This window comes from Brugia malayi (genome assembly GCF_000002995.4).
Source record: "Brugia malayi strain FR3 genome assembly, contig: Bm_v4_Chr3_scaffold_001, whole genome shotgun sequence".
NCBI classification, from domain to species: Eukaryota; Metazoa; Nematoda; class Chromadorea; order Rhabditida; family Onchocercidae; genus Brugia; species Brugia malayi.
Window position 1 is genome coordinate 9,171,852 of NW_025062477.1, and position 13,283 is coordinate 9,185,134.

General features: G+C 32.4%; 2 protein-coding genes across 3 annotated transcripts; both read right to left on the minus strand.

Annotated features, from left to right (window-relative positions):
• Positions 1–2,502: 2,502 nt before the first annotated feature.
• Bma-dnj-27 (Uncharacterized protein) lies at positions 2,503–8,074 on the minus strand (the record flags this gene model as incomplete). The annotated part of the gene is made up of 16 exons (XM_001901352.1): positions 2,503–2,736; positions 3,159–3,360; positions 3,559–3,716; positions 3,833–3,958; positions 4,040–4,127; positions 4,348–4,475; positions 4,545–4,681; positions 4,834–4,945; positions 5,256–5,362; positions 5,470–5,569; positions 5,695–5,842; positions 6,157–6,353; positions 6,711–6,836; positions 6,917–7,053; positions 7,519–7,687; positions 7,904–8,074. 16 exons carry the CDS (start codon positions 8,072–8,074, stop codon positions 2,503–2,505), a joined length of 2,340 nt encoding a protein of 779 aa, XP_001901387.1.
• A 2,598-nt stretch (positions 8,075–10,672) lies between these two features.
• Positions 10,673–13,275, minus strand: Bma-crn-1 (the record flags this gene model as incomplete). 2 transcript variants are annotated; one of them, XM_001901353.2, is made up of 7 exons in its annotated part: positions 10,673–10,859; positions 10,955–11,019; positions 11,084–11,170; positions 11,262–11,469; positions 11,855–12,048; positions 12,462–12,672; positions 13,091–13,275. In XM_001901353.2, the coding sequence occupies 7 exons, from the start codon at positions 13,273–13,275 to the stop codon at positions 10,673–10,675; spliced, it is 1,137 nt and encodes a 378-aa protein (XP_001901388.1). The 2 variants fall into 2 exon arrangements, with proteins under 2 accessions (XP_001901388.1, XP_042936503.1); XM_043080569.1 differs by lacking the exon at positions 13,091–13,275 and having other exon boundaries at positions 12,462–12,659.
• Between the last annotated feature and the right edge of the window lie 8 nt (positions 13,276–13,283).

Here is a 13,283-nt window from a genome sequence, read left to right on the forward strand (position 1 = left end):
TTCTGTTGATCATTCAACAGTAAAGCTTGTGAATTCTACTTACATTTATTTGGGATTAGCTGCTGATATTCAAAAAAAAAAAAAAAAAAAGAAATCAATTTTAGAAACTTCAATAAATTTGTTGGGTTACACTTCCCAGTGGAGAGTTAGACAAATATAAGTCGGAGGACGGTTTGTTATAGTTTCAATATTAAGACAATGTCTTGCTCACTGCACTTGCAGCATTCATTCTAACCCCAACTGATTTATGTGAGAAAATTGGTTTTCGTAAGTTTGTTGAAATTTTTTAATGTTTATTTGAAATTCATTAGCTCTTTGAAGATCGACAGATCATAACTAAGTTGTAACCAAAATACTCTGAGTTCGCTTCACAGAAATGGTGAATTCCTCGTGTCACATAGATGATTTGTCAGTTTAGAAATTCAAATAATTTACCATTTGATATTTTTAGCATTAACTTCCCTTCTCTACTTTATAGAAATATTCTAAAGTGAAACAATGCTGAAAATTTTCAGTGAAATGAAATCCTTTCTTTGTGGAAACCATGTCGTATTCTCAATCACTTCTGCTGAATTCATGTGAATTCAATTTTATTCCACTTTTCGAGTGTTTTCAGTCATAGTGTAGAAAGCGTGATGATTTCCTCAATGTGTTTCTTTCTGATTTATGTTAGTCAGATCACGCCAGATTTTAAAATTTCCTTGAATATTATCATTTTCGACAGTTTATAAAGAAGATGATGTAAAAAAATGCTTTTCTCCAATATAAACTGCTAATGGCTCCATTGACGTCACAATACGATCGAGGAAAATGAATGCTAAACAAATTGATAAGTATGGAATTTAAAAAGAAAATTTTTTAACTAAAGGAATAATTTGCCTCATTTCCAATGTTGTTTTCATTTTTGAAACAGTTATTCTATTGCTAATTGTAAGCTTTATTTATTTGCAGATATTTCTTTTTTATTTGTAGGTTCGTAGAATCTTCTTTAATTTAATGTAAAGTTTACTGCAAGGCATGGGACACAATAGTCCAAAATGATCTCCTTCTGAAAATAGGAAACTTGAATAATGACTACATAGAAGTCCAATTTGGCAGGTTATTGCAAATTGAAAAGTGTGATCGTGAATACAGGTAGTGATTTATCATGCAAGCCTTATCATTGTTATCACAATCGTTCTACGTTCGGATCGAGATTTACTTCTCGTTGTTCATGGAATTTTCCGAGTAGTGGGTCATGACATAATGAATGAGAGTGGATTGAACTGAATTTATTTCCAGCTCGAACGATATAATTCACCAAGACTGGCACTTCTTAGAGTTGATCTGACGATGTTCGTCCTAATTTGGTTGACATAAAAAACATGATAGCACATTTGTTTACACCTCAACAAACTAGTGACAGACTTTTGACCTTGAAAGTGGAGAGGAAACAACGTAGTACGAAGAACCCATCAGAAGATATATAAAAAAAGCTACAAACTTTGGCAGACGATTGTTAATGGCGGTTGGCATTACCTGTCCCAGCCTGATCTCTGACCCTCCAAAAATAGTATTCTACCCTATTTTCTTCTTCTCAAAGCTTACATAAATAAAATAGTTCATCTTGAGTTGTTACGCCAATCTATTAATTAACATAGAGTGCTTGTAAACCTCCTAAACAAATTCCATGCATAACAAACTGTAATGAGAGTTAAATAGTATCTCAGGGTGACTATTCTAGTATTTGACCGATGTTGTCTTATAGTCTTCTTAGTTTTTATAACCATCTTTATATATATATATATATATAGTTTTTATAACCGGAAACTTGCTTCCGTTCTGTATTTTCATGCCTAAGGTCTCTTTGAAAAAAGAATTTTTTTTTAGTCATAAGTATCAACTTGCACAAATCTTGACCATAAAAAGTGTAATGGAAATGCTGGTAAATTAAGTGAAAAAAGATAAATTGATATAACAGACCAACAATGATTTTCATGTAAAAAAACTCTAATATCTAAAGGTCAATGGAAAAAAGGCATTGAAAATCCTTTCTGTATATCTTAAAAATAACCATTCTACAGAATAATAGGAATATGTAATTATGCATAAGTGGAAAGGCATGAAATAGGTATTAAACTACAGGAAATTATTTAGAATGAAGAGGAGAAACTTAGAATAAGGTTGAAAATCATAAAAAAATTTCAGCAAGTGAAAATACGAATATTAGAAAAATTCGAATCAAATAGAAGGCACATAAAACAGGTCAACATAATGCATATTAGTGAAATATATGTATTCATTATTAATACTCCAACGTAAAAATATTTTTAACCATCAGAAAAAGCGGTAAATTTTTGCTCTATACAGTATTTAATTATTTCTGATCTCTTTGCTAGCCATAATGAAGTTCCATAACTTGAAAATAAAGTTTGAAATTGCTCAAATAGGGATTTCTGCATTCTTTACTGGATGACTAAAATTTAGGACAGGAAAACAAATTCGATTTATTAGAATAATCCGTTATAATTCAGTCTTATAAAGACGATTTATTTTAACCAGTTCTTTCTCAGTTTGATACACAATATTATCTGCGTTTTGAGATTCAATAGAAGTTCCACTAGCTGTCTGAATATGACTATTTCGTGAGCCACCATAAAATCGAACAGTAGGGTAAATGGCCACGCCAACATTCCGACAAACATTTGGCCATAGTCCACAATCGACTTTTGCAAGTTTCACACGACCGTGCAAAACCTGGAAAAGGATCGGATTAAAAGGTGGTGACAACGAAATTATAAGTAGGATAAAAGATTATGAAAAATTATAAATATTTATCGCTATTTGCATTTTTGCCAAATAAGCGTATAAAAACTGGAAAAATTGCTGCACAAAAATGACCTGCATATAACAGTATTGCTCATACAATATTTCTCCAATAATTTAAATTGTTAAGAATTTAAAAAGAAAAATAACTGATTCCCGCATTAATTTATATTGTCAGTAATTTCAAAACGTTGAGCAAAAACAAGCCAACATCGAAAGAAATGACCTACTTATCCACAAAACAGATATTGAGAATGGAGAGAGAAAGAGAAAGAGAGGGAATTTAGAAGGTTCTGCAGCGACTCTGCATCTGTTTAAAATTCCTGGAATCATAAGTTCATTTTCTAACATACCTCAGCAACACGCTCAAAAACAGGTGCAAATTCAATGCAGTGTGAGCACCAAGTGACAAAAAAGTCGACTAGCCATGGTTCATCATCTTCCAATACCTTCACAAAGAAATCGTTTCCCATACTTATAACTTTTGATGGCAAATAATTTCTTAGCCATACTTCCATCGAGCGGTGATCACGCCACCAGTTTGAAGGATAATCTCTGTAACCCTATCTTCTTGACTAATTCTCAGAAAGAGAAATATGAAAGCCTGCACATGGAAGATTTCAACAAATAAGTACACAGAGTGTAATTCCACTAGTGATAAAATAGTAAAATAAATATCACATAATAGCATCTCAAATCACTGCACACCAGTTTTTTCAACAATACAGAAAGCCAATGAGAGATAATACTAACACGGTGTAAGAAGCAGAGGAATATAGTCGGATGGTTGGATAACTTTGAACACCTAAATTCATGCACAGCTGGCGATGATGATCACAATTGACCATTCCAAAATGAACGATTTCCTTCATGCGCATATTTCGAGCGAGCTTCTTGTACTCAGGTGCTAACTGTACCAGTTTGAAAATCGAGCTTGTGTTATTTAATAATCAACAAAATAGCTGGAGTGAATTTGTAGAGGTTAAAAATTCTACCGTTTATTTTTGATTTTCAAAAACGTCTATACCTGATTACAAGGCCCGCACCATGGCGTATAAAAATCAACCAGCCAAATAGTACTTTGTCTTCCATCCGAAACCAGTCGATTGAAATCCGATGGCGATAAATCGACCACTATTGGATTACGTGTATCCTAATCACATTTTTTTAATAGTTAGCAATGAATCATTTGAAAATTCCCCGAAAGAAAAAGTAACAGATTTCTTCAACTAACTTCAATAAATTCCGCTATTGTAATAACATCCAAATAGCCTGCACGAGCAAAAGACCTACCACCGCTGTGCCACACTATATTGGGGTAACTGCAAAAAATGTAATTTTAAAATAATTAAAAAAAAATGACAAGTGCGCAGCAAAATTCGGAGATGGTCATTGGTCATAAACACTCACTACCGGTCAAATACATTCTTTCCACTAATTTATAAAAATCATAAGCTTGAAAATGATTGTAAAACCTCGTTCACTATAGAAATTTAGAAGGAAAAAGAAAACTCACAGTTTCTTCATCACTCTAAAACTTACGCATTAGTATTCGTTTTTCTACAAATGTCACCATGTTGATCGCAATCAATAGTCCCAATTTTTATATTTTTCACATAGTTATGCAGTCTTCTTAACTCGTTGAGCAAACGTAAACAAGGTGGACACCACTGCAAGTAAAATACACAAGCTGGAGGGACAAGAATTGATAAACCAATAAAAAATAATAAGTAGCTTACTGGAGCATAGTAATCGATGAGCCATTCATCACCGGAATCGATAGCAGATTTATAGGTTTCGGGCGTAAGAGTAACAAGTGGTGAAGAATGACTTTCCATAGCAAATAGGGCAATATCATGCACCGTTTCCATCTTGCCTGCGTTAAAATAAGAATTATTAAAAAACTCCAACGTCTAATTCTGAATGCAGCCCTCGACTAAAACACTTAATATTTTCGTTAAGCATAAAACAAATGCCATAATAGAAAGATACAGAGAAAATTATTTGTATGATGCAGTAAAAACAAACCATGATATATTTCATAGCTTCCTTGTTTTTTGAACAGAACCCATTTTGGAAGTTTATTCAGCTTCAAGTTCTCACATATAACCCTTGCTTTGGAACAATCAGCAAAATACACCTATATAGAAATAAAAACTTTACGACACGAGAATAGATGAAACAAAGCATATTTAAATGATCATTTCAACAAGTTACGCTCACTAAAACTGTTCGATTTTTGCAATGAAATGAACATAACAGAAAGTATTAATTTAACAGAGCTCCTAAAAAATTGCTAAGCAATGCTGCTTAATCATTTAATTATTAGCTCAGTTTCAACAATTATAAAAGTTTTTTTACAATGAAGAGTTCAGTTAACGTCATGCTAAAATATATATTGGTAAGCTAGTGAAATACATCTAAGATATCCATTTTTTCCAAAAAGTTACTTTAATTTCCCCAGTTATCATTTTCGTTGATAGTTTTTTCAAATGAATATTGCTATCTACTTCACCCGAACTAAATCTAACCAGAAATGAATGGTCGCGAATTTGAGCTGAAAAACAGAACAAGTATGAGCAACAAAGGAAATAATGAAATGGAAACAATAAAAACAATCAAAAAAGGAAACAAAAATTCAAAAAAAGTTTGTTCAAGCTTCACCTTCAACAATTTTCTCCAATGATTTATCAATATAAGGTATATCAGGAACATATGTCAAAACGGCAGCCGCTATTTCTTTGAAGTCAAGACTATTAATCTCCTAAATTGATTTTAGCGATGAAAATTTTTCTCATGAATAATATATGGGCAGAAAAATCAGTTGATTTCAGTATATTTAAAAACCGAACTGAGAACTTATAGATTAACAAAATAAATGCAACACACCCGCGCATCATCGGGTTCTCTTCCATCATCAGGTCGGAAATACACCACTCCATTTCTGCGGTTAAACAATGTGCACAATTTCACTGATTCGTCGCAATCAATTTTCGCAACGTTTACAAGACCATGCAAATTTGCTGCAAGTTTTTTCCTGAAAATATAATTTGTTTTTATTTTGTGATAAAATGTACAAAACCGTACTGATTAGATTAGGAATAGACTAAAAGTAAACAATGTGTTTTAACTAAAAAATAAACTTTAAAAAGAAAAATGACGGAAATTCCGTAAGCAGCACTTTTATCTAGTATTTGCTACACATGACGGAGAGGATTTACTGGCCATCATCAACCAAGTTATGCTGAGATTGACCACTGATGTACGAAGGCAAGATTGACTTTTCAGATCCAAAAAAAGTGCTGTCATTTCAATCATAGAAAACTTCATAGAGTTGGAAAATAACACAACCTGTTCAATTCCGATAAACAATCACTACTCCGACGTTCACAAAAATCCAGTAACCATCCATGTGCATCTTTCCTACTTTCTTTGAGCTTAAATAAGTCAGTGTCGGAATCCATCAACTGCAGTACAATACCAGTAACGTATTTCATGGCAAATGTTACTATCTGATTCAGTTGTCGTTGTCCGTGGAAAAAATGACGCTGAAAGAAACATGTTGGAATAAATGATTAACAAATAAGTAATATATTCTGTCATTTTCGATAAAAATCAATTTCGTAGGTTAAAGATGGTTAAAATCGTTTAAATTATGGAAAAAGTTGCAGCGAAAGAAAATTCCTTGTTCATTATATCAACTTTTTCGTGCTGACCTTGATTCTATTTCTTGAAGAAACGATTTTTTCTAAATAAAAGTTTCCTGCAAAAAGATGTCAAAACAGTCCGATGATATAAGACTGAAGCGCATGCATGCCAATCTAATCAAAAGTCAGTCTAACAAATAATGTTAATTAATAATATATAGGCGAAAGACAAAAAACAAAAAATGCGCGGAAACTCACATGAGGATAAATTACCAAACTTGGGTAACCCGTCACACCTTCTGAATGGCAAAGCATAGGATCTTCAGCACAATTTACAGCACCTATCCGCAGAACATCTTCCATTTCTTGAGCAAATTTTCGCCACTAAAAAGTTAATATCCTAGCCAAACTTTCCAAAAAAAAAAAAAAGAAAAAAAGAAAAAAAAGGAAAAAACAGAACTTACGGTAGGTGCTAGCTGGTGACAGTGTGAACAAAATGTAGAATAGAAATTGATGAACCATATTTCATTCGTTTCAGAGACTGTCCTTTCGAAATCCGATCGTGATAATGTTATTATTTCTCTATCCTCATCGTATATACCTAAAATAGAGTTGAAAAAAAAAAAAAAAAAAAGGATTGAGATGTCCCAAGAAATCGAACTGAAAGAAAAAAAAAACCTAAATGCCTCTTATTTAAAAAATACAAATTTCGAATTGATAAGTTAATTTCAATTTTATATTGAAATAAGAAATATACAAAATAATTCGTATACTTCTTACTCTCCCTAAAATTTTCGTGTTTTTTTTTTGATCCAGTAGCAATAATTATATGTTGCAACTAAATTATTTTAATCACATAAAATGTTTAAAAAGAATTCCATTGATTACTCTAAATATCTGTTGTTGCAACGTAAAATCATAACTAATTTACCAGTTCGAAATTTACGGTTTTTAAATACGAAACACTTAAACTTTATTTTTTTCTTTCAATTCAATTCCTTTTTCCACACCTTTTATTAAAATCGATTCCGGTGAAATATTCACTAAAGTGTTTAAAGATACATACCAAAGTTATCTTTATAAAATTGCCACGGCTGGTACTGATGGTTTTCTTTAAAGTTATCGTTTAAACCTTTTTCACCATGCTGATCATATATTTTTCGCATTTCTTCATCCATTAACACTTCATAAGCACGATAAAGCTTCATGAATTCTTTATGTGCATTTTTATCATTCTCAAAGTACAAGTAAAGTATTAATAACTGATAAAACTACTATCAAATGAAACAGCGGATAATTTTAAACAGTTGGTCTTAAATCCAAATTTTGTATCCCTTCCGCAACCTTATTAAGGCTTATTTACATCAGGAACACAACTCAGCGATTTTGATGCAATTTCTCATGATTGCACACCTATATCTCCTGGAAAATTCAAGGCGAAGAAAACTCACAGGATTTTTATCTGGATGTTTGACCAGAACTAGCTTCTTGAAAGCTCTTCTAATTGCTCTATTATCAGCTTCCCGAGATATCCCAAGCAAGCGGTAGAAATCTTCACAACTGATACAAGAAATTAACAGAAGAAAACAAAACTGTGAGAAAAATATGAGACGCATTACCATGGGTAGTTTCTATTTCTACAAAAAGCACCTGGAATAAAGAAATTACTTAAATTGTGCCTCGAATACATTTCCTCAATAAACTATAAAAATAAGAAATAAAAGCAAAAATACCGTGGAGAACCTAAACGTCTAAAAAAAATAAAAGTCCATATTAATTACTCTTGTTTCAGTTTTTTTTTCTTTTTCTTAAGGTTGAAATGTTAAGCACAACTGAGAATTTCAAAACTAAGCTGTTGAGTGATTTTTTTCTTTGGATACGATTTTTTTTTTTTGGAAAAACATTAAAAGATACCTTTGTGGGAAAACACTAATTAGCTTGAAAGACGAGAAAAATCACTGCAGTTTTTACATAACATTTCATTGTACACCTGGAATGAAAAGCAATACATAAACGCCTATTTATTTCTTACCTGAACACAGGTAAGAAACGTGCTATGTTGGCATGAACAACATAATGCATACACAGACAACCCTCAAATGCCACTAACATTTCAAACATAAAAGAATAGCCGACGATAGTGTTTCTCTTGGAAATTACCGCAGGATTTAATGAACATTTCAATATCTAGAATAATGAACTGTCATATTCCTTATTCATACCTATTTCAAATTGTAGTGTATCCGGCATAAGATGACTGGAAGATTTGTTCCTCAAATATTATCGTTAAAATAAAAAACAACGCAAAATTCGTATTTATATATCTATTTCACAAATAAATCACTAATCAAGAGTGTTAATCTGAAGGATTTCAGGATAACCTAACCACATCATAGAACTAAAGGAATTCACAGCGACACATCACACAAAACAGAGTAATTCAGTCGGAATATTACTGATCTAATTCAATACACTAATTGAAATTATGACATAATGAAAGGAGACGATACAAGTCCAGAGATACGACACGAGCGAATAATGGAGGAGGAGATGACAGACAGAAAAGACCGTGAGTGAGACTATTTGCTTATTCTGAAATGACAGTTGAGGAGAAACAGTTGGAAATTGCGAGTTTCTCGAAGTTGCGCAAATGCTGATAGCAATTCACAGAGGACATTTTGCAGCTACAACGAGAAATGAGCGCAAGATGATTAACTTAGTGGAACTCATTTTGTGTATAATCTCGAATCCTACAAGACAAACTTTAGCAACTTATGCAGTAGTACCACGCAGAACATAAGCATATACGATAATTCTGTGCAGCTTAATATTGCTTTGAGTCAGTCATCGCACATGAAAATGATGTTAATATGTTGAAATGGATTGGCAGCTTAACGCGGATGTTCAATTCTCATTTCCACATTTTATAATTTCGATAAATTTTAGACTTCTACTCACTTTTTTGATTATTATGGCAATTATCGCGAATCATGGCTATTTACTTTTTTCTGCACACTTTGTGCTCAACCAAATTACACCAGTTAGAATCTTCGGATTTCATGAAATTTTACCGTTAACATTCATGCAAAAGGACAACTTCGAGAAATTTTTATCAATTTCGAAGTCTTTTCCCAAAAATTTCAAATTTCGTTCTTTTCGAGTAAATAACGAAAAGCTTATATAAGATAGCTAACATGAACTTTCCACAGCTTATGGAATCTTATTTTGATTCTTACTGATCCAACATTAAACACGAATTAACTACATAACATCCGCTCATTTTTACGTTTACCTCATTTCATTAGTGAAAGAAAACTTTCAGCTGATGTTCATCTAGCTACTTGCTTATGGAATCAACCAGCGAATATTATATGAAAAGAATCTGAGCCTTAATGTTATTTTTGATACCGCACTAACTAAGTTCATGATTGATTTTTTTAACTTAAAGTGACCAAAAATTTTGCTTTTCAAGGATAACTCCGATCTTTTCTAAACTTTTCTATTTAATGATTGAAAGCACTCCGAGCGTAAAAATAAAAATATCTGCAATCTCAAATAGACGCAAACATAAACTTCAATCACATAAAGCTGATCTAAACAGTATACGAAGACATACTGAAAAGTAATTTTAGTAAAAAAAAACTTTAGTAAAAAAAAAACTAATAAAAAAAAGTAACTTCGGTAAAAACATTTTTCCATAACCAAAATGACACAAGATATGTGTAAAAGTAAAGCAAAACACAACATTTGTCTTATTCAAAATTTAGAAAGGAAAAATCGGAACAAGTGAAGACAACCTCTCATACTAGTATATTTTTTTGAAAAAAAAATTTATGGTTTATAAACAAATTTCAAGGGATATCCCTTTTAGTGCAATACACAGAAATCAATTAGATGGAATCAGAATAACAAACAAAACAATAACATCATAACGAGAAGCTTAAATACTAAAAATGAAGAGATATACAAAGAAAAGACCAAACAACTAAAATTCCATTTCTTCTAGAGAATATAATTACTTTAAAAAATTTTTGAAGATAATTAATGAAAATTTCTTTTCCAAAAAATTGGAACTTAAGTACATCTGCTAAATATTAAAATTGAGAATAACGGGTATGGAAATTCTGCGTAAACAGCATTAAAAAAAAAAAAACGTAATCGCCATGACATTTCAGATTAAACTTGGCTTGAAGATCAGGAAATAGCTGAGGACTCCTTCTTCATTTTTTCGCTTTTTTGCCCAAACTCGGCCCTCGTTTTTTCAGATTATTTTTCTCTTCATTTTTTCTTTTTGTTGTTTCAGAGGTAACTACTTTACTCACCGAAAAAAATGAGTCAATACGGGCTTGTTGTGCAGCTTGACGTCCTTTCTGCATTCTGGTTAAACTACCTCTCACTCTGTCCTCACTGAAAAATTTGCAAATCTAGTGAATCTTGAATGAACGAACGAAATCTTCGCAAAACTTTCTAAGAAAATCAAAAAGTGAAATTGATAAACTTACTTAAAACTTTTTTCAACACATAGAAATTGTACAATTCCTTCGACATCAGGTTCTTTCCAAACTAACTGAAATTATCTGTTTTTATTCAAATTGATTTGGAAAAATTTTCTTCATAACATTTTTATTTACCTCGAGATTTTCACAGTTCATGACATCCGGTTCCAAGAATAGTCGTCGTGCTTCCTTGTATTGCCAGTCTTGGGGTATTGGATATTTCTGAAAACACACCTCGATTTATCAGTATGTAACAATCTGAAAAATAATTTAAAAACAATTTCAACACATACGTAAACAAAGACCTACAAACCGTTTGATTAATTGTTTCAAGAACATTTTCTATGCATTCATACTTCTTGATAAGTTCAAATGCTTTTTTTGGACCAATGCCCCGAATTGTTGATACATAATCACAACCCAGCAATATACAGAGATCTACAAATTGTCCCATATTCATTCCGAAATCTTTCAAAACTTGGTTTAAATTCATTTCCTTCACTGGCAGTTTTTTAGCTTCGCTGAAATAAAAAGCTTGAAAACCATTAAAAATTTAACCAAACATTTACTGAATTTAAGATGATAAAGAAAAGGTAACTGTGAACTGCATGCGATTACCTTATTAAAATTCTGAAGTTAGAATAACATGGCTTGTAGTTACAAGAAATACAAGGCAATCACGGTTGCATAATAGCATCTGATTAATATAATAGGCAACTATATTTCAACAAAAATTCATGCCTGAATAGTTGTAAATTATACAGGATGCCAAATCAGATTAAAATTTGGTAGATTGTTGCTAAGAAATTGATATTTCTATTCCGAATGATATTATTCGGCTTCAATTAACACAGGCTAGCACATTTCAATGAACTCCAGCCATTCTACGAATCATATTTGGCTAACCTTGCTATCATTTGACGCAAAAGAATGGGTGAACCAAAAGTCAGTGCATCCATATCTTCAGAAACCGTAGCAAACACTTTACCAGCTTTCGCAAGAGCGGCACATTGAGCTTCTGCTTCGCATGGTGCATCCAGGACTGGAATTCCCATCAACGTTACTAGCCGTTTAGCTTCTTCACTTTGTTCTTTTGTAACCTTCAAATTTCAGAAAACTTGACCAAAACAGCACTACGCAACAAAATAATTTTCATGTATGCTTCCTAGGTATTACAGAAAGTAAAAAGCAACAAATACTTTTCAAATTACAAAGCAATAAGTTGAAAATCCAAAAACTAACGCTGCAAATTCCCAATTTACTGGATATAATTTATAGTGTATGAAACAAACACTTTCTAATGGTAATAACACAGAAAGAACATACTTGCAGTACAAAAAAAAGATTTTAATGAACTACTACTTTCATTCGGTTTCTATCCTTGTTTAAGTATCTAAGAGGAACTGTGGATAAAACGAAAAAGTTCTGAAAGTGAAACAAAGAACAGAATATGGCACAATAATCCAAGTAAACACTCTTCTTCTTGAAGAATTTGAAATGTAAAAGTGATAACCTTTACAAGACGTTTTTCAAATTTGTTAACGGACGTCTCGTCTCCCAGTTCGACTGCATCATTTCGTTGTTTTTCTGCTTCGGTTCTTCGCTCGGTACGTTTCTCCAATTCACTTGTTTTCATCTGCGGTGGCTTGCCGTCAAATACATATACTGGTTTTATTCCATTATCGATCATTCGAATAGTTCGATAAAACATGCCAAGCAAATGACTTGAAAAAAGATCGAGTCATCCTTAATACTTTCACATATAATGCTTTGCTCCAGATGAATTAGCAATTAAGCCGAACACTGATTTGTTGCAAACTATTTCTTCTTCAAAGAAATAATAACTATAATCAAACTTAAAAATCGCCTGTGTTTATGCTGCAGAGTTCACTTTAGCTTTATTTACTAAGAAAATGCTTTTGCTTCTCGGACTACATTTCAAAGTATTACCAAGAATTTGGAACCAATACGAGCAAGCTGGTGGATTATTGTGCGGAATCAAACCATTTATTACATTGACAAGATTTCACGTAACGGTGTATAGCGCGGTGTAAACACATGAGCACTGATATTCGACAAGGTGCCTCATCGTCATCTTAGAGATCCAGCTTTTTACAACTATAAGTATTATCAATTAATCACCTCGTTGTTTCGCCGCTTTCGGTCTGAAGCTGTGATCCATCTTGTCGCACTGCAATGAGGAACTGATAGAGACACATTGATGCATCCACTGCTACTTTTCGACCAAAATATCCTTTAAATTCCTTAAGTCGTATACTATTTGGCGAATGGTCACCGATCACCTTTGACAGATCCTTCACACCCATTGCTGCAA